Raw genomic sequence first — 24,320 nt, 5'->3', positions numbered from 1 at the left:
AGCCAAGACACCACCTGGTTACTGATTCACTGCACTGTACCCAGGGAATGGAGGGCCACTCTTATACAAAACCGACAGACAATGTGGACTTTTATGTCCATGCAGATCATTTCTTCATCTAAGGCCTCCCAACAACAGAGGCCATGTATCGGGAAACAAATATATCTGTAACTGTTTTTAAAGGTTGCTTATTTAGAGCTGTCACGAGTTATAATTGAAGGTTAACTTCGATTTAGTGTATGGAGATTAGGTACAAGGGTGTTGGTCTGTTGGTAAACTCAGATATACAGCATGCAGCCTAAATATAACTCTCAGAAGTATCTAATCTGGTTACAGCTGGTGCACCAGAGTTTAACCATTAATACTCTGCCCCCATTGTGTGGAAGAAATCCACATTTGTGCTAGGTGGTACTTCGTAGACCCACTAGGTTCAGAGTACTGCATACTTCCTATTGATTTTAAATAAAGAAGCAGCATTGCAATGATGCCTTGAGAATTTTCAGTGGCTGTTCCATGGGTGTGCAGTGACCAGTGACCGGGTTTGTTCAGTGCCTCACTCACTCACTCACCCACTACGCACAGGGAGGCTCTACGAAGCACAACAGACAATGCCAGCCACCACAGCATGATGATGCCCGGTTACAACTGCTTCCTATAGACACACTGCCCTGGGAGGGGTTTAAGAGCACAGCAGAGTTTCTGCATCTTACAGGAGATAACCGTGCTGCTGAAATGAAATCTCTCCTGGGAGATGGCGCTTTGCTGGTAGTCTAAAACTGTCCCAAATGTATATGAAATGTGGACAGTGGATGCAAGTTGTCTCACGGAAATGAATATAAAAAAAAAACCTCAACATCTTTGTATTATTTTATGGCTTGTACAGTATTTTGCCCTGTTAAGAAATAAAAGGCACTTCTGAGGGGGATTAAAAAGCTTACTTTATATGATATGTTACAATATGATACAAAATGAATAAGCCTGCAGGTTTGGAGTACGTCCCGCAGAAATGAGTAGACTTTCACTGTTTATTTTACAGACTGTCTCTGGGTCCACCTGCACGTGTGCGTCTGTGTGTGTGAGCGGAGTGCCAGGCAACGGCTATGGCCTCACTCACCCATTTTCTTCTGAACGTATCGCTTGCCCGCCTCCCTGAAGCCCACCACTGCTCTGAAATAGGAGCGCAGCACGGCCCAGCGGAAGGTAGCCACAGGGTCAATCCCTATCAGGCCACAGATGAAGGAGTTCTTGCTGCTCTTCAGAAGGGCAATGATGTCAGGCCTCATGTGATCTGTGTTCTTCTCCCTGAAATCCTGCACAAACAACACGGGCGAACCGGGTTAGGAATGGAGGAAAAAGACGACAAGCCCTTTGGTTATAGTGACAGATCCTTGTATCTTTGACAAGCAACCTGTAACTTTCAGACATATATAGGAGCAGGTTTCACATGTGATTCATTAACGTCGTAGTGCTTACAAAAGTAATGATCATGACAGGTAAGGAGCATAGGCCTGGATTTTCCACTTTTCCTTATTATGTTGTGTAGAAAATACCCCTTAATTTAAAGTACATATCCAACTTTAAGGGACATGTAAAATGTACTTTAATAATAAAAGGTAAACATAAGGGGCTCCCAAGTGGCACATCCAGCAGAAGCGCTCCACTTGGAGTGAAGGATGTGCCCTATAGCCTGGGGAACGCAGGTTCGAGTCCAGGCTGTGTCACAGCCGACTGTGACCGGGAGTTCCTAGAGGGTGTTGCACAATTGGCCGAGCGCTGCCCAGGTTGGAAGGGCTTAGGTCGGCAGGGGAATCCACGGCTCACCGCGCATCAGCGACCCCTGTGGCCGATAGGGCACCTGTGGTTCTGCAGTGGAGCCGCCAGATCTGTGTTGTTGGCACTATAGGTCAGGTGGCCTCACTGTGGATCCGCAGTGCAAAAATGACAGACTGGCAAGAGCACGTTTCGGAGGACGCGTGCTCCAGCCTCCGTTCCCCTAGTCGGAGGTGGGGCTGCGAACGGTGAGCTGAGGATACAGATAATAACTGGGCACATTAAATTGGGGAGAAAACCTGGGTTAAAAAAAAAAGGAAAAAAAAGGTAAATAAGAGGTGTAATACTGTACTGTTTAATTTAGTCTTCTACATTGCGAGCAAGACTGACACGCTGTACCAAGATTGTGCAGTGGTTGTTACATTATACTGACTATTGCTCACCGATGTTAACACTCGCTGCGCCACATCTACCCCTATTAATCAAGCCTTTCTTGAACCAGATCAAGAAGCAGCTACTGACCTTCACTCCGTATTTGACCTTGCCGGCGTAGTGCCTGATGATAAAAGCTGGCTCCATAACAGCAGGGAACTCGATGTAACTGTTTCCCTCGTGCTGCCTCTTGAACTTGTCCAAGAGGGTCTGGTTCGAAGCTTGTGGGAAACTAAGGAGGAGAGAGGGGAACAAATAAATAAAATTAGACATTATTAGCTTTAGGTTAAAAACATACCGAGCCACAGTAACCGAAAACTAAATGAAACGTGATAGATGGCCTGAGGCCGGCAACATGTTTCTTTCACACTAGCTTCTACTTACAGGTCTTTTCAGCAACTGAAACTAAAATAAATCAATGGCTTTTTAATACAAGTTAATATGTATCCTGTCTCTTGGTATAATATTCTGGAAATGTTTGTCGAAAGTCTGTGCAATTCCTACAGAGTATCACAGTTTAATATGAATACATTGGGGGTTGTTTTCAAGCGAGAATTTAAAAGTACATTTACTCAAATGTATAAAATGTGCTTTTTTTGTATTTCAACTTAAACAAATGTTATCTTTTGCTCAGTTAAGTGATGCTTATCAAAGACCAAGTCACACTGAATTGCATGATGTTAGCAATAATTATTCAGTTTTCTTTTCTTATTGCAATTACTCAAATGTTGCTTTCTTGCACTTGCACCAGATTTCAAGAGCTTTTCTCCAGAGTTAGTTGCCTGCCAGAAATATATGCCAGCACCATCTATTGATGTTCCACTTTCCATTAAGTTTGTTTTGCTGGGAATACGCTGCTGTGCACTAGAGGGTGCTGGTGCTTACTAATACAAAGACACTGTGGCTTATCTAGCCTACCTTAGGTGTGTCTATGGAAGGCAGCTAGAACTGAAGATCAGCTCATGAGCTCATAGCCAGAAGCTGCTCTCCAGTTACAAAAAATAAGTTCTGCTGCACTAGCTGTGACTTCATAGGATTTATTTGTAAAGCCCTGCTGCTTCGTAGTGGGTCTTTCTGCTAAACTAGGTCGCCATAAAAAGTAACGTTATTAGAGGGAGCACGTGTTTCTGATTGAATCTGCTCCAGAGTACGTCAGTGATAATGTCTTATAGGTGTACTTGAAAAATCACATTCCCAAGCTTTCATGAGTTACAGTACACTGCAACATCCTTTGCTCTTTCTTGTTTTTGCAGTGCCCCGCGATCATATCGAAATTCCTTGGTGTCATTTTTACAAGGCGCTTCTATAGTTTACTGTTAACTCTACAATAATGGAAAAAATGATTGAGGAAAACAAATGAACAAAACACAAGTGAACTAGGCAGGTAGCACATAGACATAAAGGTTATGTATCCCACAACATGACTGAAATAATTGTGTAGTACTGAACAGAAACATGCAGCAGCTCTGGGTCTTTGTCTGCTGTACAAGTACCAAGCGAGTGAACACGCAAAGACAACAAAACTTACTATGGATGTGTCACTCCAAAACAACGAGATAAACAGCCTCTTTCTCAATTTAAAAGTTGCACATCGTTTATCTTCATCTTAATCACAGTTATCTTAACGAATGTATTCTTCTTGTTTGAATCACTTTGTATCTCAGTTTCTGTTTGTCATTAAAATTCTGGTGAGAATTCATACCTGTACCAAGCTGCTATATAACTTGATCCAAAAATAAAAAATAAAATAAAATTCAGAGCAAAACACCTAGACTATATTTGATTTGGACTTTTTCGGTACCTGTAAAGTGTGTATCAGAGAAATATTCTATTCAAGTTTATTTTTATCATGAAAATGGTATTTTTACATACATGCCTTCTTCCAAGCTTACTATACTGCACTAGCAGTTTTCTTCTAGTGCTACTGAGAATCATGTGATTGCATGTTTACAGTTATAGATTAATGAAATAACTGTTAACCATGAACTTAATTCATTTTAAAAAGTACAGGAAGGCTAAGAACAGTGTCAACATAAGGTCAGTTATTGAACTTTTTTTTTTTTTTTTTATTTATTTCTTGCATGATACACACTGGTGTGCAAGACTAAAGATGACATCAGTGTGATTGCTCATGGTTCTAGCAATCATTCAAATAAATATGCCTTTTTAGTGAAACACCCAGTGTGTGCGTGTACAGTTAGCCATTAATTAAAAAAAAAAAAAAAAAAAAAAAAAGAAAACATTATATAGCCTGCCACTCTAAAATCTAAATTCTGAGCATGTAAGGGAATGGGATCAAATGACATCGGTAATCACTTACCTGGAGTAGTAAATTATTTACTGTAAAAGCAAACTAGTTTTAAGTGTTCCTTAAACAGAACAAACTGATTCACACTCCCTCTTTATTGTACATTTCAGACCATCCAGTTACGTGGACTCAAAAGGTTAAAAACAAAAACTACTCAAGCCCTTAATTGAAAACACATATTAAATCTTTCCAGATCCACCATCATATCATTGAATAGTTTTGTAATAACAAGTCACCACAGAACAGGGAAAGAAAGATTTGAAAACTGTATTTTCTGATTGAATCCATAACAAACTACAATTCCAAGCACAAGTCAAATTCCCCGACTGCACTTAAGCTTTCGTATAGATATTCTTTAAACCCTGAAGCTCTTTTGTTGTGGCAGCTTTTAAAAAAAACCACAACAAAACAGCTCTGCACTCGCTGCCTCCTATCAATAACACTGTAAACTTTCAGAGCCTCATTAAAAAGCTAACTCAATTCTGGTTATGGCAAAACCTGCAGGTGGAAAAAAATAGAGATTTCCTTTGCACTATATATCTTTTTTTCTTCTTCTTCCCCCATATAGAACATTTTGATATACTGCATATGGTAATACTCAGTTTAGGGGCTTGGTTGCTCAGCTATTGACCAAGATTAGTGGGCTACCATTATCAAATGCAAAGCATTGCAAAACATCCCTCCCCACTCAAGTTCAACTTTCAGCACAGTTAATATAAAATGGTTCTTTTCACACATTTACTCTCTGCATGTTTTACTGTCTCCAGTCCTTCATTCATACTCACTTGCATTCCTCGTCCAGCAGGTGAAACAATGCAGTTGGCTTCTTACTGATGAGGTTGATGCAGCCAGTGTTGTCAATATATGCAATATTGTGCCAGCTGATACCTTCAGATCGGTACTCTTCCTGTAGGGAATTGCATACCAGACAGGAGTTACTTTCCATTTCCAGATTAACATGGAGGACTTGCTGTATGAGACTTGTCTCCAAGACACAGACTAACCACAAAGTGTCTATTTCAATAAGGGAATGGAAGAGAAAAAAAAAAAAAAAACATATAGGCACATACGAACTTTAATTAATACTTCAATAACAAAATGCTTATTCTTTATTCTCAGATGTAGCGATAAGCACTTGCGTGTTCTTGTTTAATATCACTCCATTTCATGGGAGAGAAGGACAAAGTATTAATTGAAGCCATCAATGCAAGTTCTTGACAATTCCCTCAATTATTTTGAAACCGAGTATAAAGCATTTAAAGTTCATCATGGTCTGTGATTGCAATAGGTGTTAATTATTGATTATTTCTCTTTCTAGACATCATGCTGCTCTGAGTGGTTTGAAACGGCAGTTTCATCTTCAAACACACGGGCGTCCTTCTTGTCAATCAGTCACTCTGAATTAAGCAGGCAGGTTTCCGACACTTCTACCTGCAGCAGAGGGAGGTTAATAATGCCATCTGCTAGCTTAGTTATATCCAAATTAAAGCTGCTGTGAAAACACTGCATACATTCTACATACTGTATATAAAAGCATTATGTTCCAGCACAGTGCACTAGACAGCTTTCAGGATTTTGCTGCTAGACTGAATACATAAGCCAAATAATTTCTGCAGGACTGTATACTGTAGCCTTGGAACTAATAATTTTTATTCAGAAACATTGAATTACATCCCTCTGTAATAAAATTAGGACAAATTGCGAATATAAACACCTGCCATGGTGCAGAGGCAGTTTGGAAATCACTGTAATTCTTAATTCATCCATATCTACAAACACTCAATCATAAAATAGGAGATACAATTAGAAGACTGAAAGAGGCAAAAACATTTGTCTGCTTGACTTAACATTCAGGTAGTTATAGGTTTTGTATACATACATAGTTAGCAAACCAAAACATTATTAAATAGCTAGGATAAGACTCCCTGAGTCGAAATTCATTCTAAGGAAAGAAGCGTTTCATTCATTTCAATTGAAACAGCGATTCCGAGCTTCCGTAAATGTAAGCCTCTGTTTGGAGGGCACATTACAGAAGAGTTGGATATGTAGACTGCATGGGTCAGTGAGCGCAGTAAGTAATTGATTCCTTTGTAAAAAACGAAGCCTCTGGAAGATCTCTTGCTGCACAAGCCATGCAAACAAGACCTATTTGGGGTAAAAACAATAACTATGAAGTATGACTTCACTACAAAAACCCAGCCTTGTTCATGAAGTTTTCTAAACCAGGGCCAGTGTCTTTGGAAGCTGTCCAAGAGAACAGCCTAGTAATGTGTTTTTCATATACTGAAGCAGCCTTTCCTATAGCCCTGCGTATCCTCGGAGGTGTAATATTATGAAAGGCATTCTTAACATTTCCATGGCTTCTTTTTTTTGTATTTCCTAGAATTGCTGGGAAAAAAAGAAATGGAACAATAAAAGAATAAATAATCCAGCCAGAATTTAATCAAATCAACAGCATTAAAAAATAAATTATTAAATAACTTTGTAGTGCTGTACAGTATGGGAGTGCATTAAATCATGTTAGATTAATGAAGTCTGTTTATTTCCAATCCCAAATGTAAAAGGATGCAGATGTTTAATAAAAAATGAGAGCACTTCACCTAATAGGAATAGAGCATGTGATTGATTTATATAATAAGTTAAATTAACAAAGAAATAAGTCAATTGGGTGATTTTAACGTTTGGGTTGTAAGGTTTCCTTTGAAGTAATGTAAGCTAAAATGTTTAAATTGGTATTTTACCACTGGGGGCCTGTAACAGGGCGAGGAGTCCTGTACATGTATTTGTTTATTTTTTAGAACGGGGTACCCTTCCGCCCCTGTGCAGTTTATTATTTAGTGTTTGTTATGATTTATTGTTTTTATATATGACCGCGCAGCCATGTGTTTTTGTTTTGTTATTGTTTTGTTTCTGGCAGAGGCGAGATTAGGCAGCTCGTCCTCTGCGAGGGTGTAAATAGAAACCTCGTGCAGAAGGTGGCCATCTCCCAGATTAAGTACGTTATTAATTTGTTGCTACTCAGGAGATGGTCTGCTGCACAAAAGCCTGCAGCTCTCAGCACTTGAGGTGGGTGTTCAAGAGGAGGAATGACTGCGAGCGAGGGGAAAAAGGAGTTTAAAAGTAAAAGCAAAACTTCTAAAAGATAGGATCAGTTAAGGCGATTGCCCAGCCTGACCTATATGGTTTTTAGTTAGTGTTTGTGATTTTTGTTTTTGTTTGAATCTTTTATTTCGCTCAGTGAGCAAGTGTTTCTGTTTCTTAAAACTGTTTGATTTATTTTTGTGTTTAAAAATAAACGGCGCCACAGCGTCTTTTGCCCTGCAGTACCTGCCTGCTTGTTTATGTTCCTGCTTCTGGCCTGACGTCACCACTTGGCTACCCTGTCACAGGGCCACTTAGGGATTAGGCATGCATGGCCTATATAAAACTTCACTCCCCAGTCTCATTGGGAATCGGCATGCATACACTTCACTTACTTTCTTCTAGCTTTAACTCAGAATGTAAACCAATGGGGCTGATTACAACTACGTTAAAAATAGAATCAATTAGCTCCGTTATTAGAGAAGAGAGTTAAGGTTTACAAAAAACAGGTTCTCAACATCTGTTTGAATGGAAGTCAATGCAAAACATATAATTTGCAGCAGTATTTAAGACAGGAGAAAACTAGAAAAACCCCAGCTTATAGGAAGCAACACATTAATAATTATTTTTTTCATCCTGTTTGTTATATTTATCTTTTTTTTTTTTTAATAACTGTTGATCTAATATTTTATAACCTTTTAAAAATATCTGTAACTTAAAACACCTGATTATTTTACTAAATAAAATCATTACGTCCAGGAACAAAGAAACACCTCCAGAGAGTGAATGTTTGTTTGTGTTTATCGCTACTCCCAAAAGCAAGTGTTGCACCACATTAATACTGCTGACCTCAGGCCAGACTTCACAAAACCGAAACAGCATCAACAGGCTACAAGTCTTTAATGTAATGACGACATTCCGTTCTATTCTAGTTTCTTTAAATCTGTCAGAAACTGGCCGACAAAGTGAGCGAACTTCAGTAACCTCCCAATACCACAAACACATTTACAAGATCACCATAAATGGTTAAAGATAATACCATTATAGACTAACGAGCTTGTGAAGTGTCAGGACTTTCCAAATACTAGTTTATCCCTGTTCATTTACGAGCTGCATCTGGCACACATGCCAAATGTAGTTGAATACGGTCCAGCTCAGAATGCTGCTGTGTGATCCAGCAACACAGGATCCTTTCCAATGTCATAACTTTTAAATACCACTATCACTCTTCTCTATTTACCCTCCACTTGAACCAAAGCAACAGCCACTGTGTCTTAACTAATCTTCTCCAAGAGACATGATAACCCTCACAATCTGATGTACTGCAGAATTAAAACACCCTACACTTGTTGATATAGTTGTGTAAACCGGCACTTAGTCCCAGATGCAACAGCAGCACAGCATATTACTGATTTGCAAAGTTTACAGTTTAGTGCAGATCAATGGTCTGCATTACTGGAAATCAAAGACTCGATGCAGGAGACACGCTGGAAATATTGGAGAGACAACTAACTGACACTTTAAACAGTTACAGCTGACGATGTTTGCAATCGCAACATTTATTCTTTTTAGAGCTGTAAAACTAGCTTTTCTAGAAGATAATAATGGCTCTAAGTAACAAAAAAAAAACATCAATGACAGAGCGATCATGTTTTCTGTTTAATACAGATTTTTAAAATGTCGCTTTATGATTAAACTTCAGCAATAACACCAAAAGATACCAGCTGACGTGCTGTAAAGTCTTGAATTGGCCATTATAAAAAAGTTGAAACAGGTGATGGGCATTGAAATAGACATTAAAGGATATCCATTTCTTTGATTTTCTCAGGTCACGCAAGGTTTTAAACTTTCATCTATTAGTTCTACCTGCACTACAGATCTAAATGTCCTCCCAAATCCTTCCATGGCTTGAGAGTTCATTATGGTTTTGATTGGAGTCATGTGATGCTGTGAACTTTCAATTCAACTGCTGGCTCCTCCTACTAGAAACATTCACCTGAAATCTTACAATAAAAAAAAAAAATCCTTTGTCCATTAGAGTGTGAAAATTCTCTGGCGGTCATGCAAACACATTGTCGCCCAGCCTTTCTACACTCGCACCTCCGGGCTAAAATAGGATTGTCACACAAAGTGTCAGACTAAAATCAATATAGTGCCATTCCCAGCCGACACTGACAAACAAGCACTCTGGAAACAGTAGCCTCCACTCACACTATTGAAGCCAGGCGTAACTGGCGTTGCATGTCATAGTCGACCTTGTGGAAACAGAGCAGTGGTGAACCTTCTCTAGGGAAACCTACAGCATCTACTGTACCTGTGCAGATTCAATATTAAAAAGCTGCAGAGTTGGCTGTACAGTTGGTTTACATAAATTAATTTTATTGTATAGTAGTTCAGAAAGAATAACTATATAAAAAAGGGGTCTATTTTGTTCTAGTTAGAAAGCAGAAATTTTGTGAGATGACAAAGAGAGAGGCTGGTTTAAAATACAGATGTAGAAAATTAACTGCAATATCTAATGAGAGGCTATTTTGATCAGTGGCCTGCTTCAGAAAAGTTGAACCTCATAAATGTATGTATCCGACACATTTTTCAAATCATCTAACATAATGTTACATATGTAAGCAATTGTGATTTGAGTGGCTTCTGAAGCTGTGGACAGTATAAGTTATGAAAATCACTCCATTATTTAATAACTTTGCGCACCGCCCTCTGAATTCAACAAGCTGGTCAATATGCAGGTCTGACAGGCAAGTGGAAATAGAACTAGCATTTACTGTCCAAAGGTTTGAAACCACAACAAACTTTTCACAGGCCAGCTTGAACTGAGGGTTTCCTCCTCTCAGTCAGACTTGAATGAATGTGCCCCCTGAAAAACAGCCCGACTCGCTAACTCCACGACAACCAAGCTCGAATCTAATTGGTTCGTTCATTAGACTAAAAAGGGCCCTTCATGCTCAACTGTGAAAAAACAAAACTAACACTGCACAGTGCCTCACAGAGAGAGGTAGAGGGGAACTTGTCTCAGTTTTGCTTGTGTCTGACTGGGACTAATAGAATTACAGAACTTGCTGAGATATACTGCACCTATTGTGCTAATTTTTACAAAATGATGATCTGTGCTGGCTGCAGTCATTAAGAGTGTATCAAACATTTACAATGAAAGCAATACAACAGAGAAAATTATAATCTTCACTGTCAAAGCCAATTATGTTCCACGTAGAGCGGTCAGTTTCCTACAGCACTGCAGATACTCTCTAAAAGTAAAAAGGAATTTAAAATCTTGAAGCTTGCAAAAGGGCAACATAAATGTCAAGTAGCCCAAACAGTCCAGTCTAAAAAAGAACCTAACACACATTAAAACATATAAAAATATATATATATATATATATATATATAATTGCTCATATAATAGCATTAATATCTCAGCAGCAGCCAGTAACTGTAGACTGTTGACCTGCAAACTGATCATTAAACATTCTCCCCTTCAGCACAGTCCGTGCAGTCAGAAATTAATGCTTAAAGAGTTATAATTTATTACTCTTTGATTTGATCTGGGACCAAGATGCAACCTGTTTTTTTTCTAGAGACAAAGAGGATTCTACATTCAAGACAGCAGCTACAACTTATATCATTGTGAAGAATGGCTCGATTTAAAAAGTGCCTCTACTACTGAATATCTGATCTGATAATTTGGGGAATTTGTGGGAAGGCTTCACAACGCAGAAGAGGGTGGTGTGGGGGAGCTCTTTCTGATGATAGATGAAAGATATTTGAATAACCTGACTCTTCAAGATACCACAATGCATCCTGCTCTTGTTACAACTTATCAGCTGCAGCAATGGAAATAAGACTCCCATTGCACAGAAGTTTGATCCATTCCTGGTTTTACTATGAACTGAGTAAGACACTTATAAGATTGTTACCTGTACACTGTGGCTATCGTGCGGTACGTTTTCCTGGATGTCGTAAATGAGATGCAACATCTTGTTTTGGTGGTCAAATAATTAGTTAAATTTGAATACTAAAAAAAAGCAAAAAAGCAGAATCTCGGCTAGTTTTTCTTCGGATGACTAATCCCTCTCTAGCTCTCTCTGCCTCCTGTTATTATGAGTAGCACTCTTGTATTGACTCCTTCAGTCGGCTTCTTCAGTAAAGAGCCACTCCTGGATGCTCAATATCATCCAATTAGAGGTAATTCTTCTGGCATATACCAATTACAGTATTACTGCGAATGTCATCTCACATAAACACAGCCCTGAACAGCATTCCTCTCTTTGACAGCTCTGACGCCCAAGGAGAGAGGGGTCGGCCAGAGTGAAAAGCAGCCAGAGCTAGGCTGTCACAGCGGCTCGGAGAACTGGTGCACAAGAGAGATTCAGGGAAGTGGCATGCAGAGACCCCTTCTTGTCAGGCAGGTTAGGGTGACAGGCATATCTATTATGTTGAATTGAGAACAGAGTTCGAGTGATCTGTAGCTCATTGGTTGTAGTATGTTAATTCAGGCTGTAAATAAATATACAAACTTTGAAACACTGTTAACAGCATGTAAGGTCAGCCCATCAACCATTGTATTTTAGGGACAATTACATGAAATGAACCCTGGTGTAAACCTGCAATTACTCCCCCCCACCACCACCAATAGGTAGACAGGTAGCTGGACCACAGCCAAGGAAGCCGCTCCCAAATGCAACTTCTGACATCTCTACGAAGCAGAAAGAGCCCCTACCTGCTCCAGACTGAAGATGTGCTGGTTAAAGTAGTGCTGTAGGCGCTCGTTGGCAAAGTTAATGCAAAACTGTTCAAAGCTGTTGTTCTCGTAGTCTTCAAATCCAAAGATGTCAAGAACTCCGATCGACAGGATCTGGGAAGGAGATGGGAAGAGATTGATTGTTTTAGTACCTATAAATCACCACGTACTGCCCGTTGCTGGCTAGATTTACCACACTGTCAGCCACTTGCAAGATCTTGTATTGTAGCTGCTGTAGGAGTAAAGCCCATTGCACCACGTCACCGGGGTCGGCAGAACAACACCAAACAGTCTTGACTGCACATAGCAACACAGTAAAAAAATATAAAAAATTAAAAAAGGAGCAACTGATCTTCAATTTCTACCAGGTTCCAACATTATATTTACTATACAGTATGATTGTGGGCACTTTATACATGTACTTGCAAATGTGATGGGCAGAAACCTCCTTATATTCCTAGTTACTGTACCTTCATATCTGTACGCAAAACCAGGTACCAGATGTCCTGTTTCTATGATTATACTGTACATGTGTGCTGTAACACGCGTCTCTTTCAAAACTGTACATTTGACACCTACTTGGCTAATGGAAGTACAAAACACATAAGATTTATACAATTACTTTGTTAGCTACAATTACTTTAAATTTGGTTTATATTGTAGAAAACCACTTTAATTATCTTTAACCTAGCAACTCCATAGGGTTCTTCTAGCTAGAAGGTATTTGGGAGTAGAAAGTTTCATAGAAGGCCCCTAAAAAAGAAGGAACAAGTGCTAAGGATTCCCTGTAATACAAACCAAAGTTTACATTCATTGCTATTTTTCTTTTTTAGTGTCAACAGAAAATACAACAATTCTTATGGCACATTGATCAGCCTTTTAATGATACTCGTTCTCTTATTAGATATGCTTTGTAGCTAAAACGTTAACAAGAAACAAGAGTGGCATAAAGCGCCCACCACAACAGTAACAATTCTTTAAAAAAAAAAAAAAAAATTCTCCCATTTGTAGCTGTTTGCTAATTTTAGATGTGTTTCCCTTGCTAGATATGGTCTTATTTATCCCAGTGTACAAACTATGCAATGACGGCATCAAATGTCTGCATCTGGAGCTAAAAAGACCAAAGAGGAGGTTGAAAGGAGGACTGCAGTCACACATTTGGCATGTGCCTGACGGATGTAGCTGATTCCCCCCCCCCCCTCTACTGGGGACACAAACTTTCTCTTCTAACAGAAAAGGAAAATCAGTCACATCTTTGACAGTTGTGGTCTTTCCAGGCTTTTAATTCTTTCAGCATGGATGTTAAAATTTGGCAGCTAGAATTAATAACACAAAATTAGAGAAAGATACACACCAGCTGTCGACCAGAAAAAACTGAAAATTAAACTGCAGGAATTATTTACAGCCGATCTAAGGTTTAGAAGCCCAGCAGACTGCTGTTAAAATCTGGCTTGTCTTTACCAGTCCCCTTCTATCTTAATTTTCTATAAAAGAACAGCAGATAAAATTAAGTCATCTGTTATGGTTGTCATGTTTCGTATTGATAAATAGACCAACAGAAGAAGAAATAAATGATATAGTGCATCAGCTCTTTGGCACACCTAGGATGTAATAACAGTTGGCACACTCTCCTCAGGGTACCAGAATACTTTTGTTAAAGGAATTACCTGGCTACACATTTAAAAAAAGTACAATACCTGGCTATACAATACCTATTTTTTGACCAAACTATACACACACAGGACCTGTTATTGGACATACATTCTTTTGGATGAAAGCTGCATTCAAATGCACCAATCGGTTGGTACTGTACATCACCCCATTCCCTCAGCCCTTTTCAAAAAGGCAAATCTCTGCTTCTTCACTCTTGATTGACATCCATTATAGATTAATTGGGTGTTCTTCACTTCACCCAAAAGATAATATAGTCCTGGTGGAAATTCAAAGCATTTGTAAACCCAGTTAAATGGAAATTTAAAGCATTTGTAAACCCAGTTACATGTTTACACTTGACTGCCAGCACAGGAACTCTGAGGAGTGGGTCGATGTGACAAAGCGTACATTTTACAACCCAAACGGTCCCATTTAGTGCAATTTGCGAAAGATCGGGCATCCACGTTATATCCAAAATCCTCTAAGAGCAAATGGCATTTTGTATGCAAGATGGACACTTCTTTGTCACACTTCTTTGCTTCAAGTAAGCGGAGACTGACCAAGCTCCTCTTGTGTTCTTGGCAGGTCGAGTGCATATTTAAACACATTTAGTGTTCCTGGTTTTAACCGATAAAACGCTGATAAGACATCATGAAACCAAAAAAATTAAATCAGCGTTCTACAGGGCATTACAGAAATAAAAGGGTCAATACACTTTCTGGACTAATTCTAAAATCACAGATAAACGCTAAAGCCCACAAATCTCTAAAAAACAAACATTTAATAAAAAAAAAAAAAATGGAATACATAAACAGCCCTAATATATTATATAAGTGAATTGAAGTCACTGTGTAGAGGGCCGCTTATTGTTCGGATTTCTGTTATAATAAGTCTCCCTACACACATCATATTAACTTATTATATGTGGTTTATAATTAGGGTTGGAAATTTTCGCTTTTTATTTTCCAAATCTATACCTTCCTTGAAATGTTAATTAGTCACTGTTAAGCTGTCTCTGCATCCTAATAAAGAGAAAACGATTAATTACAAACTGTGTTTAAGATCAAGGATATTTTAAATGATGGACTTGATATCAGGGGTATTTTATGCTAAAAAGAAAATCTATCAGGACAACTGTTAAATGAGCGTAAATAACAAAAGCACAACTATAAACTAGGAGACTGCAAGAATGAAATGCAATTAGGATCAGCGATGAGCAATTAATGTAATTTATCAGTTTGAAATAAAAATTAAGCGAAATCAGGCTCTGTCAGATTAGACTCTCTCAGATATGAAAAACAAGTGACATTGTTTTGCAATTAACAGCTTTTTCTGAGTTTAATTAAGAAGCTGAAAATAAGTTTAAAAGAGACGTCAAGTGACAAAAAATAAAACCCCAAAACTTTAAACCCCTATTTATAAAATACAGTAAAAAAGAACAAACAAACAAACAGTATATTCAATACTTCACGTTCAAACCCAAAGTACGTGTAAGATTTTGTTCAGCTCCCCTCCTACCTTTGTGCTCTCCTCCAGGTCCCGGGTATTGAGAAGCGCATGGTTGATTCTGAACACAATCCAGTCAAACAGTGCACTGTACAGGGACTTTGCCATGGAGTCCCGTACTGTCACAGCCTATAAGAGAGATGCACACAGACAATCAGTTCAAATCAATCCCCCTTCCATGATTTAATAAATCTCCCACCCACCATGCCTTTAACAGCAAGGGTCACTTACAATTCAAAGCGATCAGTCATAAGACGGCGTAGAACATTGCAACATCTAAACAGACATTTCCTAGCCTGCATCCACTCTTCTTCTGCTAAACAAATCAACCGATTTAAAGCCACAGCATGAAAAAAAGAAGGATTAATGGTTTTTTAAGCTGGGATTTAGCATACAGTACACCACTGAAGTTTCTGAAGGTATTGATGCAGCTTGATACAAATCAAATCAACAGAACAGGATATCCAAAATAAAAGAGTCGATTTTATCTGAATATTGACGATGACTTTATGCGGTGGCATTAAAGCAAAGTTTTACTGTAAATGGAAACACAGTGTAGAACAAGGGGTGAGCGCCTGATCCCATTTCATATTTAAATGTTTATGACAGGGAAAGCTATTGGTTTCACCCTGTCCTGATTCCAATCCAGATTTGCAGAGACAAGGATCTTAACAGCACTGTAACTCAAAGCCCAGCGCACATTTCCTCTCAGCACAGCTTAACACAAGACACATTAAAAAAAGAATACTGTATGACAACTGCCGGGTGAAGCCTTCTGTGGAAAACAAAACCCCAGAAAATCTGGAGAGTGAGCTTCTTCACGACCTTTAATGAAATCTGTGTAACAGAGTCCCAGAGAAACAAGCTCAAGATGCACCTTGCTCAATGACCAGTGAAGTCAACAGCCCATGAAACTCTAGTTATCATTACACATCATTAATACTTGCTCATTTAAAAAACACTGACCTACTGAAGCAAATTGCACCCAAATAAAAGCACACCAGTGGTTTCAAAATGAATTAACATTTATGGTAGGTCTCATCAGCTATGTTCTTGACTATGCCTGGTGGCAATCTTGATACATGCTTGATGCCAAGCATGCTTTTACAGAAAGACATGGAATAGTGGTCCAGACACCTGAATCATCATCAAATCAGACAAAACTGGCATTACTGATTTATTGGTCAATAAAACTGTACTACTAAAAATAAACTTTGTCAATGTCCTCACTTTTTTTATGCATGCAATCATTTCATTTCTCTCTGCTGCATTACAGTATAACAAGTACTGAATTTCCAGCTCAGAAAGGCACAATAATCTGCTTTGCAGTAACAATTTCCCTAAAGCCATTTCAACCAAGCCATTGTACATGTGAGTGTGAAGATTAAATATTCTTCTGCTTTTGACTTTTTTGGATCTTCGATGTCATTTTGTGATACACAGTGGGTGAGCATTAGACTTTAAAAAAGCCATTTCAACCTAACCATAGCTGTGAGGGAACTGTAAGAACAACCATTAAAAACTGCAACACAATTGTGAGAATACATTGTGTGCAATGGCTCTTGGTCTTAATAAAGGATAATGGTTTATAAGATGCCTACAAGTAACAGCCAAAAATGAAATACTGTATTTACTATGGGAGTTGTTTCCCCTTTAACAGTACTACCATACGGTACATGCAGTATATTTGCAAAGAACAGTCGGAGGTATTGCTGTTATCAGGAAACTGGCCTGCTATGCACAGTTTTAATATAAAGAGGACCCTGCATACAGGAAAATCTGAGTAACTTTCTAATGTTTTTAAATGGCCATGCCAAATTACTCTGCTGTTTGGTCATGTTGGCTGCATTTAATGTTTTTATTGCACGGCCAACATTTTTCTAAGGATGGATGCCAAATGACAAAACAAGAACACAGCTTCAAAACATTTGAGGTGCATTACTTTGCATTTGGGATTTCAATACTAACGTTTTTGTGAACAAATTCAAAGCATTCCTGGGAGCAGAATGTAAGGGGAATGCCATCATGAGGCAAAACAGACACAGGAAATGCTTCTTATTTACTAGACAGCACAGTCTGTAACTGCAAAGACACTTAGACACTCTGATCTCAAAGCGTGTAGTCTGCATCACTGATATGGCCAGTGGTTAAAACAATGCAGCACTGAAACAGTAATGGAACTGATAAAATCACAGCTGTGTACCAAATATTACATTTACATGAGTTGAACACACATTTCTTGTCTGCTACAACATCTGTAATTGTGTACCCGTGCCCAATGCTGAGGCTCAGAGATGTTAAAAGGACGCACCCCATCCAAGGACAACAATCTTGCTCAGTGATTAATTACTCTCTGGGTTTTACTTGTAATTATTAAATAAACTTGAAATATTAGGAGATTATGTCAGCCTTTAAAACCTGTCACAAGATCCATACAGACTTACTGTACTGTACCTAGGTCAGGGCTTCTCAAACTCTGTCCTGGGGACCCCCTGTGGCTGCTGGTTTGCATTCCAACCGAGCTCGCAATTACTTAATTAGACCCTTAATTGAACGGATAATTTGCTTAATTAGATGTTTTGACTTTTTTCAGCTCTTGAACAGTTGTATATTTCAAGTTAGCTATAATATTTTATAAGAAACTTGAACTACAGCTGTTTAAGAACTGTAAACAAGTTAAATGGTCTAATTAAGCAAATTATTATTATTATTATTACTTCAATTAAGGGTCTAATTAAGTAATTGAGAGCTCAGTTGGAATGAAAACCAGCAGCCACAGGAGGTCCCCGGACTGAGTTTAAGAAGCTCTTACCTAGGGTTAACAGACAGGGGTGTGCATCTGATCAAATCAACCCCGAAGTCAAACTTTTTCGTCTTTCATCATGTGCTGGTATTATTTTCACAGTTAGGAGTGGCTTCTCTGCTTTGCAGTGACCAGGATCCCATTATGAATACATACATTACAGCTTGTCTTAGTGTGCTGGCAAGCACCCTCTCTTCTAGACCGATTGCTTGGAATCTAGGTTAAAGAATGCTAATCCAGGAACACAAATAACTAACCGGTGGGCTAAATGTTTTATTGATTTTTAATAGGTTTATAATAGGACTGCTGCGTCCGGGAGGAGTCGGTTTATCTCTTAGGAGAATTCCAGAGCCTGCAGTACGTCAAGTCTTAAAGCTCTGTGTAAACAATAAGAACACCCCTGCAATGAGCTTTAGTCTGGAAAACACTCCAAACCAAGCCCCCACCGTACTCAAGCACAGACAACATGTAAACTAAAGAGAACATTTTGTACAAATGTATTATTATTATTATTATTATTATTTGCATTAATTCCCCACACTGTCCAAATTCCTAAATGTGCCCATTACAATTCCTCAAGGTATTTCTGAGATTACATTGTGTTTTTCGTTTATCCCATTCAAATGCACCTTTTTTTATTCAATTGTGTTTAATATAGTGATTAATATAGCTTGTCAGTTGTGTCTGGGTATGATTCAATTTAGGAAATGTGTGTTAATCCTGTTTACTTAAAAATGTGAATGTACATACATCACTGTACATGAGATAACTTCAGTTAAATTTCCAAAACAAAAGTGTGATTTTAATTTGTGTGCTGCATGTATAGAATAAGCACAGCAAAAACAGAAAGCGTCAAGGCATTTTTAAGTCATGAAGCTTTTGTGACATGCAGAACATCTCCCACCATGACTGTAAATACAGATCACCGTGACCCATAGCCACAGCAGGGTCTATTTTAATGCTCCACACAATGGTGGATCTAAACCAGTGGTGTAGTGGAGCCGGAACTCTGGTCCGGTACTATTTTCTATAGGCAGCAGTGGTGCAGTCGAGACCGAACTGGAATTACAGGCAAGCCCAGTTACATGACTTGCATCTCCTGCACTGATTCACTCAGTACAGTAGTCCTCTAGATGCAATGAAAAGAGCATTAGGAACTTCTGTTAAGAGCTACTTCTTTAAGAAGGCTAGAAATGCTGATGAAAACGACAGCAACAGTGCATCGACAGCGACTGTGAACCCAAACTCAAAAAAAGCTCTTCCTGTAATGGAAAATCTAAACAAATCACTTTTGTTTTGTCTCTTCATATAAATTCCTTGGATCACTTATATTCGTGTGTTTTATTTGTTTTAGGGAGGTTTCCCAATATACACACAGTATTAGCACTCCAATACCAACAAAAGCACTGTTTGCACAAATGTGATAAAATAAAGATGTTTTCATCAAAGCAGTTCAGTGTTTTACAGGGTGTTACAATGAGTAAAAGGACAAGCCTTTCTTCTCAAAACAAGTGAGGCGTATTCCAACAGCAAACCACAACCTTTTTATCTAACATTTTATAACCTATACTTTAAAACATGTCAAGTGTTTTAAGTCACTTTTTTTTGCTTGCAACATCTGAGTTTCACTTTTTGCAGTAGGTCACTATGAACTATACATCGACAGCATAAAGAATGATATCTCATAAAAGCTGCTAATAAAAGTAATTGTGATAATGGAATTGAAGAATTGATAACTTGTATACATTTATTTAATAATATATCACAGTTATCTACTATACATATATCACAGTTAATCTAATAAACAGTATCAACTCTTTAAATCTATTACAAAAATGCACAGTCCATGCATTAAGTTCAGGCGATTCCTAAAATTCTTCAACAGCTCAGCTGTAGTTGAAACATGTACGCTAAAAACCACAGAGTAAGCTTTCCCTGGGGTACACATTTTCACAAACAGTTTTTTCTGTTTGTTTTCATGAAGACTGATCCAAACTAAATCCTCCTAGCGCAACACTTTCTTATGAATAGAAGAATTAGAGAAGTTCAGTGTTTCTAAATGGTGCTCTTTAGAACACGCCGATAAGAGCTGGGCTGGAGCACAGCAATACATGCCGGCCTTAGATCTTCCATAAACACGCTTCGGCTTCTGGGTCATGAGCCAAATCTCACAGAGCCAAAAGAATTCTGAGAAACTGAGAGGCCACTGGAAAGGCAACTCTGCTGCATATAAAGTATAGAGGCTGGGGGTTGCTCCAGTCACAAACCTTCATGCAAAGGCTACCGATCATCTCATACTGCTGAACTGACAACAGGGAAATCAGATTTGCTTATTCATGAAAGTGTTCTGCTGAGTGATGAAGACACTGATGAATAGGGAAGTGAAAGGTGGTAAAACCAGGATTTTTGCACTTTCTTGGGTGTGATGGCGCGGAACTGCAGAATCAGCAACACATTCTATTTCCTCAGAGGTCAGGAGGCTGTTGACATTAACAAGTCGTACAGGTGGGACAAACGTTTCTAATTCCTTTCAAAAGATAATACCATTTGCATAAGTTACTAAAGTCATCAGGTACCAGCAATCTGACATAACATACTGCACACTGCTCTAAACTACAGGGTATAATTACTAATATGAGTTGTTTCTATTGGTTTCATGTGTGAAATGTCTTTAAGCACAGAGGAACACATTCAAGAGGGCACCAGTGCATTTGTCTTGTCAAGCTAATATAACCATGCAAAAGTCTCTAATGGTGTCTGAGATATGAGGCTTTGACACTGTACTGGTTGAAGCTTTGTATAATTACTCACACAAACAGGTTAGTTTTCCATGAACGACTAGCTTCCACAGCACTGAAATTAGAAATTTGCATCTGAAGGTGAAATAGCTGTGGTTTTATACTGTTTAAACTTTCAATGTAAGGAGCTTTGAAAATTACTCTAATCCATAAAGTCTACCTAATATTCAAGGACAGAAACAACACATTAGCTATGAAATAGTAAGTCATCATGATTTCATGACCTACATTACAGCTTGTAGAATACCATAACATAATAAAATATCCATGCATAGTTTCATCAAAATCAAACAAGCTGTTGCCAATAACCAGCCACCTTGACCTAGATTCTGAAACCCTCAATAATCTATCCAATAAAATATCCATAATGTTTCACAATGATCGGTTACAGATATAATGTATGCATGAATATTACCCCATTAGTTAGAGTTCTTAAATAACTGACAATAAATTTTTATCTGTGGTACAATCCATTTTTCTTTTCCAAACTATCCTCCATGCTGGAGTTTGGCAGAACTCCTTTATGAAACTCATTAAGTTTATAACATAAGATTATAGACCTGGAGGGTGACAGTGTTCCCTCAAAATCCCAATGCACAATGCAGAAGATACATAAAACATCTGTTGCTACAAATCTGCAATCTATCTGAGCACTAAACCATCTTGCCACAAACAGTTTCCCCTCATTCTAGCTGTTGTACAGAGAAAGGGCCTGGGCCAGGTCTGTTTTATGTCTTCCCTGCAGACACATTGTTAATTCCACCTCTCAGTTCTGAACTAATGCCCGAAGTTTGAATACAAAGACAGCCACTCATAAACCTACAAGTTCAAAATAACCACTGCTTCAGCCAGAGTCCCAATCAATCTATTTTATTTTTTAGTTTGCTTATCTTTGGCACTGTGTTAATCAGTAAATCACAGGGCATTACATATCACTGTTGCTCTTGCAAAACCTCATAGATTATATTGCAGTTGCAATACATATATTTACTACATCTGTACCACATCTAAAAAGGCACAGATGCGGAAATCCTGAAGCTCCTACAACCTGAAAATGCAATCTATCAATTATAAAATGACAGTTGAGACATTTTTAATATAACCGTCAGCGAGAATTACAGCAATCTTCAGAAAACATGTAAATGCAAAAAAAAAAAAAATTACGTTTAGTTTATCAACGTCTTCAATTAGTGCTTAAAGTTGTGGATCAGCTACAGTTCATACTTAAGACTAAGTTATCACAAGATCCATGCAGCAGAGACGAATATATCTCATCACACTGATAAAAGACTTCTGACGAAAACATTTGTCAAATATCTATTTTTTATAGTAGTACTTCTATGGATGTTGATTAACAGAATTTATTGAAGTATAGTATCTAATTCTGTTATGCAAAGGATTGAATCACAGCAACAGACTTTCAGGGTCTGCCAATTCTAGCATCCATGTTCCTTCACAATCATTCAGACAGTGTGCCTTTCCCAATAAAGTTACTTCCAAACGTGGCTTGGAGGTCATAGACAGTAAACAATACAGTATTGTAATAAGTTAAAAACATGAAGTTTTACCTCAGAAAGCCTATAGGGCACGATGAGCTTCTCCCCCACTGTCACCGTCTTCCTGGTAGTGAGAGCGTCAAACAGCATCTCTTCCTTCACCTGTGAAAAACAAAACCATGCTAGTTTAAAAGGGCTTTTTAAATGTACAGTACATTAATTCAATAAGGATGTCCTCTTACAGTATACCAGTAAGCCCACTTTCCAATTGTTCTCACATACTTTAGAATTTATCAATGGCATTTAAATATATATATATATATATATATATATATATATATATATATATATAGAATAAGATATATTTATGACAAAAATATGGATAATATATTTATATAACATATGGAAATCATATTTTATATCATTGTTGTTATATTTACACAACAAAGGATGGAAACCTTTTCTTATTCAATGTTAAATCACTTTATATGTGTTTGTGACAGGGCGACCCTGTTGCTGGTTCTTGAGTGCATGTGTGCCTTTATGGAAGCGTCCCTTTACGGAAGCAGCTGGGATGCAACAGGAGACGCATTGCTACAGAACTAATTGAGCAGGCAGGCTCTCCTGGCACGGAGCTGATCGGGAGGTACAGATTGGCTGGGGGGTGTGCCCGGGGATGCTGCACAGCGCTCAGAAAGCACCTGCGCTACAGCTCGGGGCTACTGCACCGCCACTGCTGCACAGATGGGCACTGAGAGAAATCTGGTGCTGTGTTTCCATCAAGGAGAAGAGCGTCTGCTCCAAGGAACTACTAACCCTTCCCCTCCAAGACGGTGCTCGTGAAGGCACTGCCCAGCCGAGGATGTTTGAAAAAAAGTTGATTGAAGAGGCAGGAGTCGCCGTGATAAGCCCGGGACTCCAGGAGCCCAAAAGTAGGTTAGTTTAGGGGATGTTGATCCTAAACAGTGTAGAGAGGATTTGCGTAGAGTAGTAGGTTCCTGAAGCGGGACGTCTCTTTTTAGCTTTGTTTCGTTTTCTTTATTAGATGTGACACTAGGGCTACCATTGCTGATACCCTAGTGTCAACACCAAATGCTCTGGTTACTGTTTACAATTAAGACTGCTCATGTGACACACATATGGACAGAAGCTCAGAGATAGATAGACACCTCCCTTTATCCCCAAAATTGGATACTCAATAATTTATGCAAAATACTATTAATACCAAGTTTCATAACAACTGGATACACAGTTCTTCAGGATATATGTAACAACATGAAGTGTGACATGCATACAAGCATGACCACCTCCACTACTACATACCCCAGTCGTAGGGGACTTACTTTCCAGTGCGGGATAAGTAAACCTGCATTACACAGCAGTTATGAAGAATTTAGCTTTGTTGCAAGGTTGACAGAAAACAAGTACCACGCATGCAAAGACTGATATCAAAGAACTTCAAATATCATCCCTGTCACTGACATTTCTGGAATCACAGCATGGTATCCATGCACGGGTTTTGGTACCATAAACTCATACTGAGGTCTGGAATACAGATCACAAATACCAGAAAAAAAAAAAAAGAAGAATTGTAAAAATGTACGTGGCATTCGCATAGTTCTGGCAATCTGACTGTAGTTTAACTAGTTTAACTTGCATGGTTGGTCCAGCATCAAAGTAAAACAGTGTGGTAACCTTATCCTATTACTTGCACTTCTGCCCT

The 24,320-nt window shown here is 38.5% G+C and overlaps 1 protein-coding gene across 8 annotated transcripts in view; it reads right to left on the bottom strand.

Annotated features, from left to right (window-relative positions):
• LOC121299185 (unconventional myosin-IXAa-like) overlaps positions 1-24,320 on the bottom strand; it is a 168,587-nt gene that overhangs the window by 38,388 nt on the left and 105,879 nt on the right. For all 8 annotated transcript variants that reach the window (XM_041226806.1, XM_041226798.1, XM_041226805.1 and 5 more), the window contains 6 exons: positions 22,670-22,759; positions 15,513-15,629; positions 12,321-12,455; positions 5,296-5,417; positions 2,293-2,434; positions 1,115-1,310 (listed from right to left, as the gene is read on the bottom strand). In XM_041226806.1, coding sequence (XP_041082740.1) covers positions 1,115-1,310; positions 2,293-2,434; positions 5,296-5,417; positions 12,321-12,455; positions 15,513-15,629; positions 22,670-22,759 — 802 coding nt within the window. The remainder of the gene's footprint in view (positions 1-1,114; positions 1,311-2,292; positions 2,435-5,295; positions 5,418-12,320; positions 12,456-15,512; positions 15,630-22,669; positions 22,760-24,320) is intronic.

The sequence above is a fragment of the Polyodon spathula genome, chromosome 24, assembly GCF_017654505.1.
Source record: "Polyodon spathula isolate WHYD16114869_AA chromosome 24, ASM1765450v1, whole genome shotgun sequence".
In the NCBI taxonomy this organism is placed as follows: Eukaryota; Metazoa; Chordata; class Actinopteri; order Acipenseriformes; family Polyodontidae; genus Polyodon; species Polyodon spathula.
This window is presented reverse-complemented; position numbering and strand designations above follow the sequence as displayed.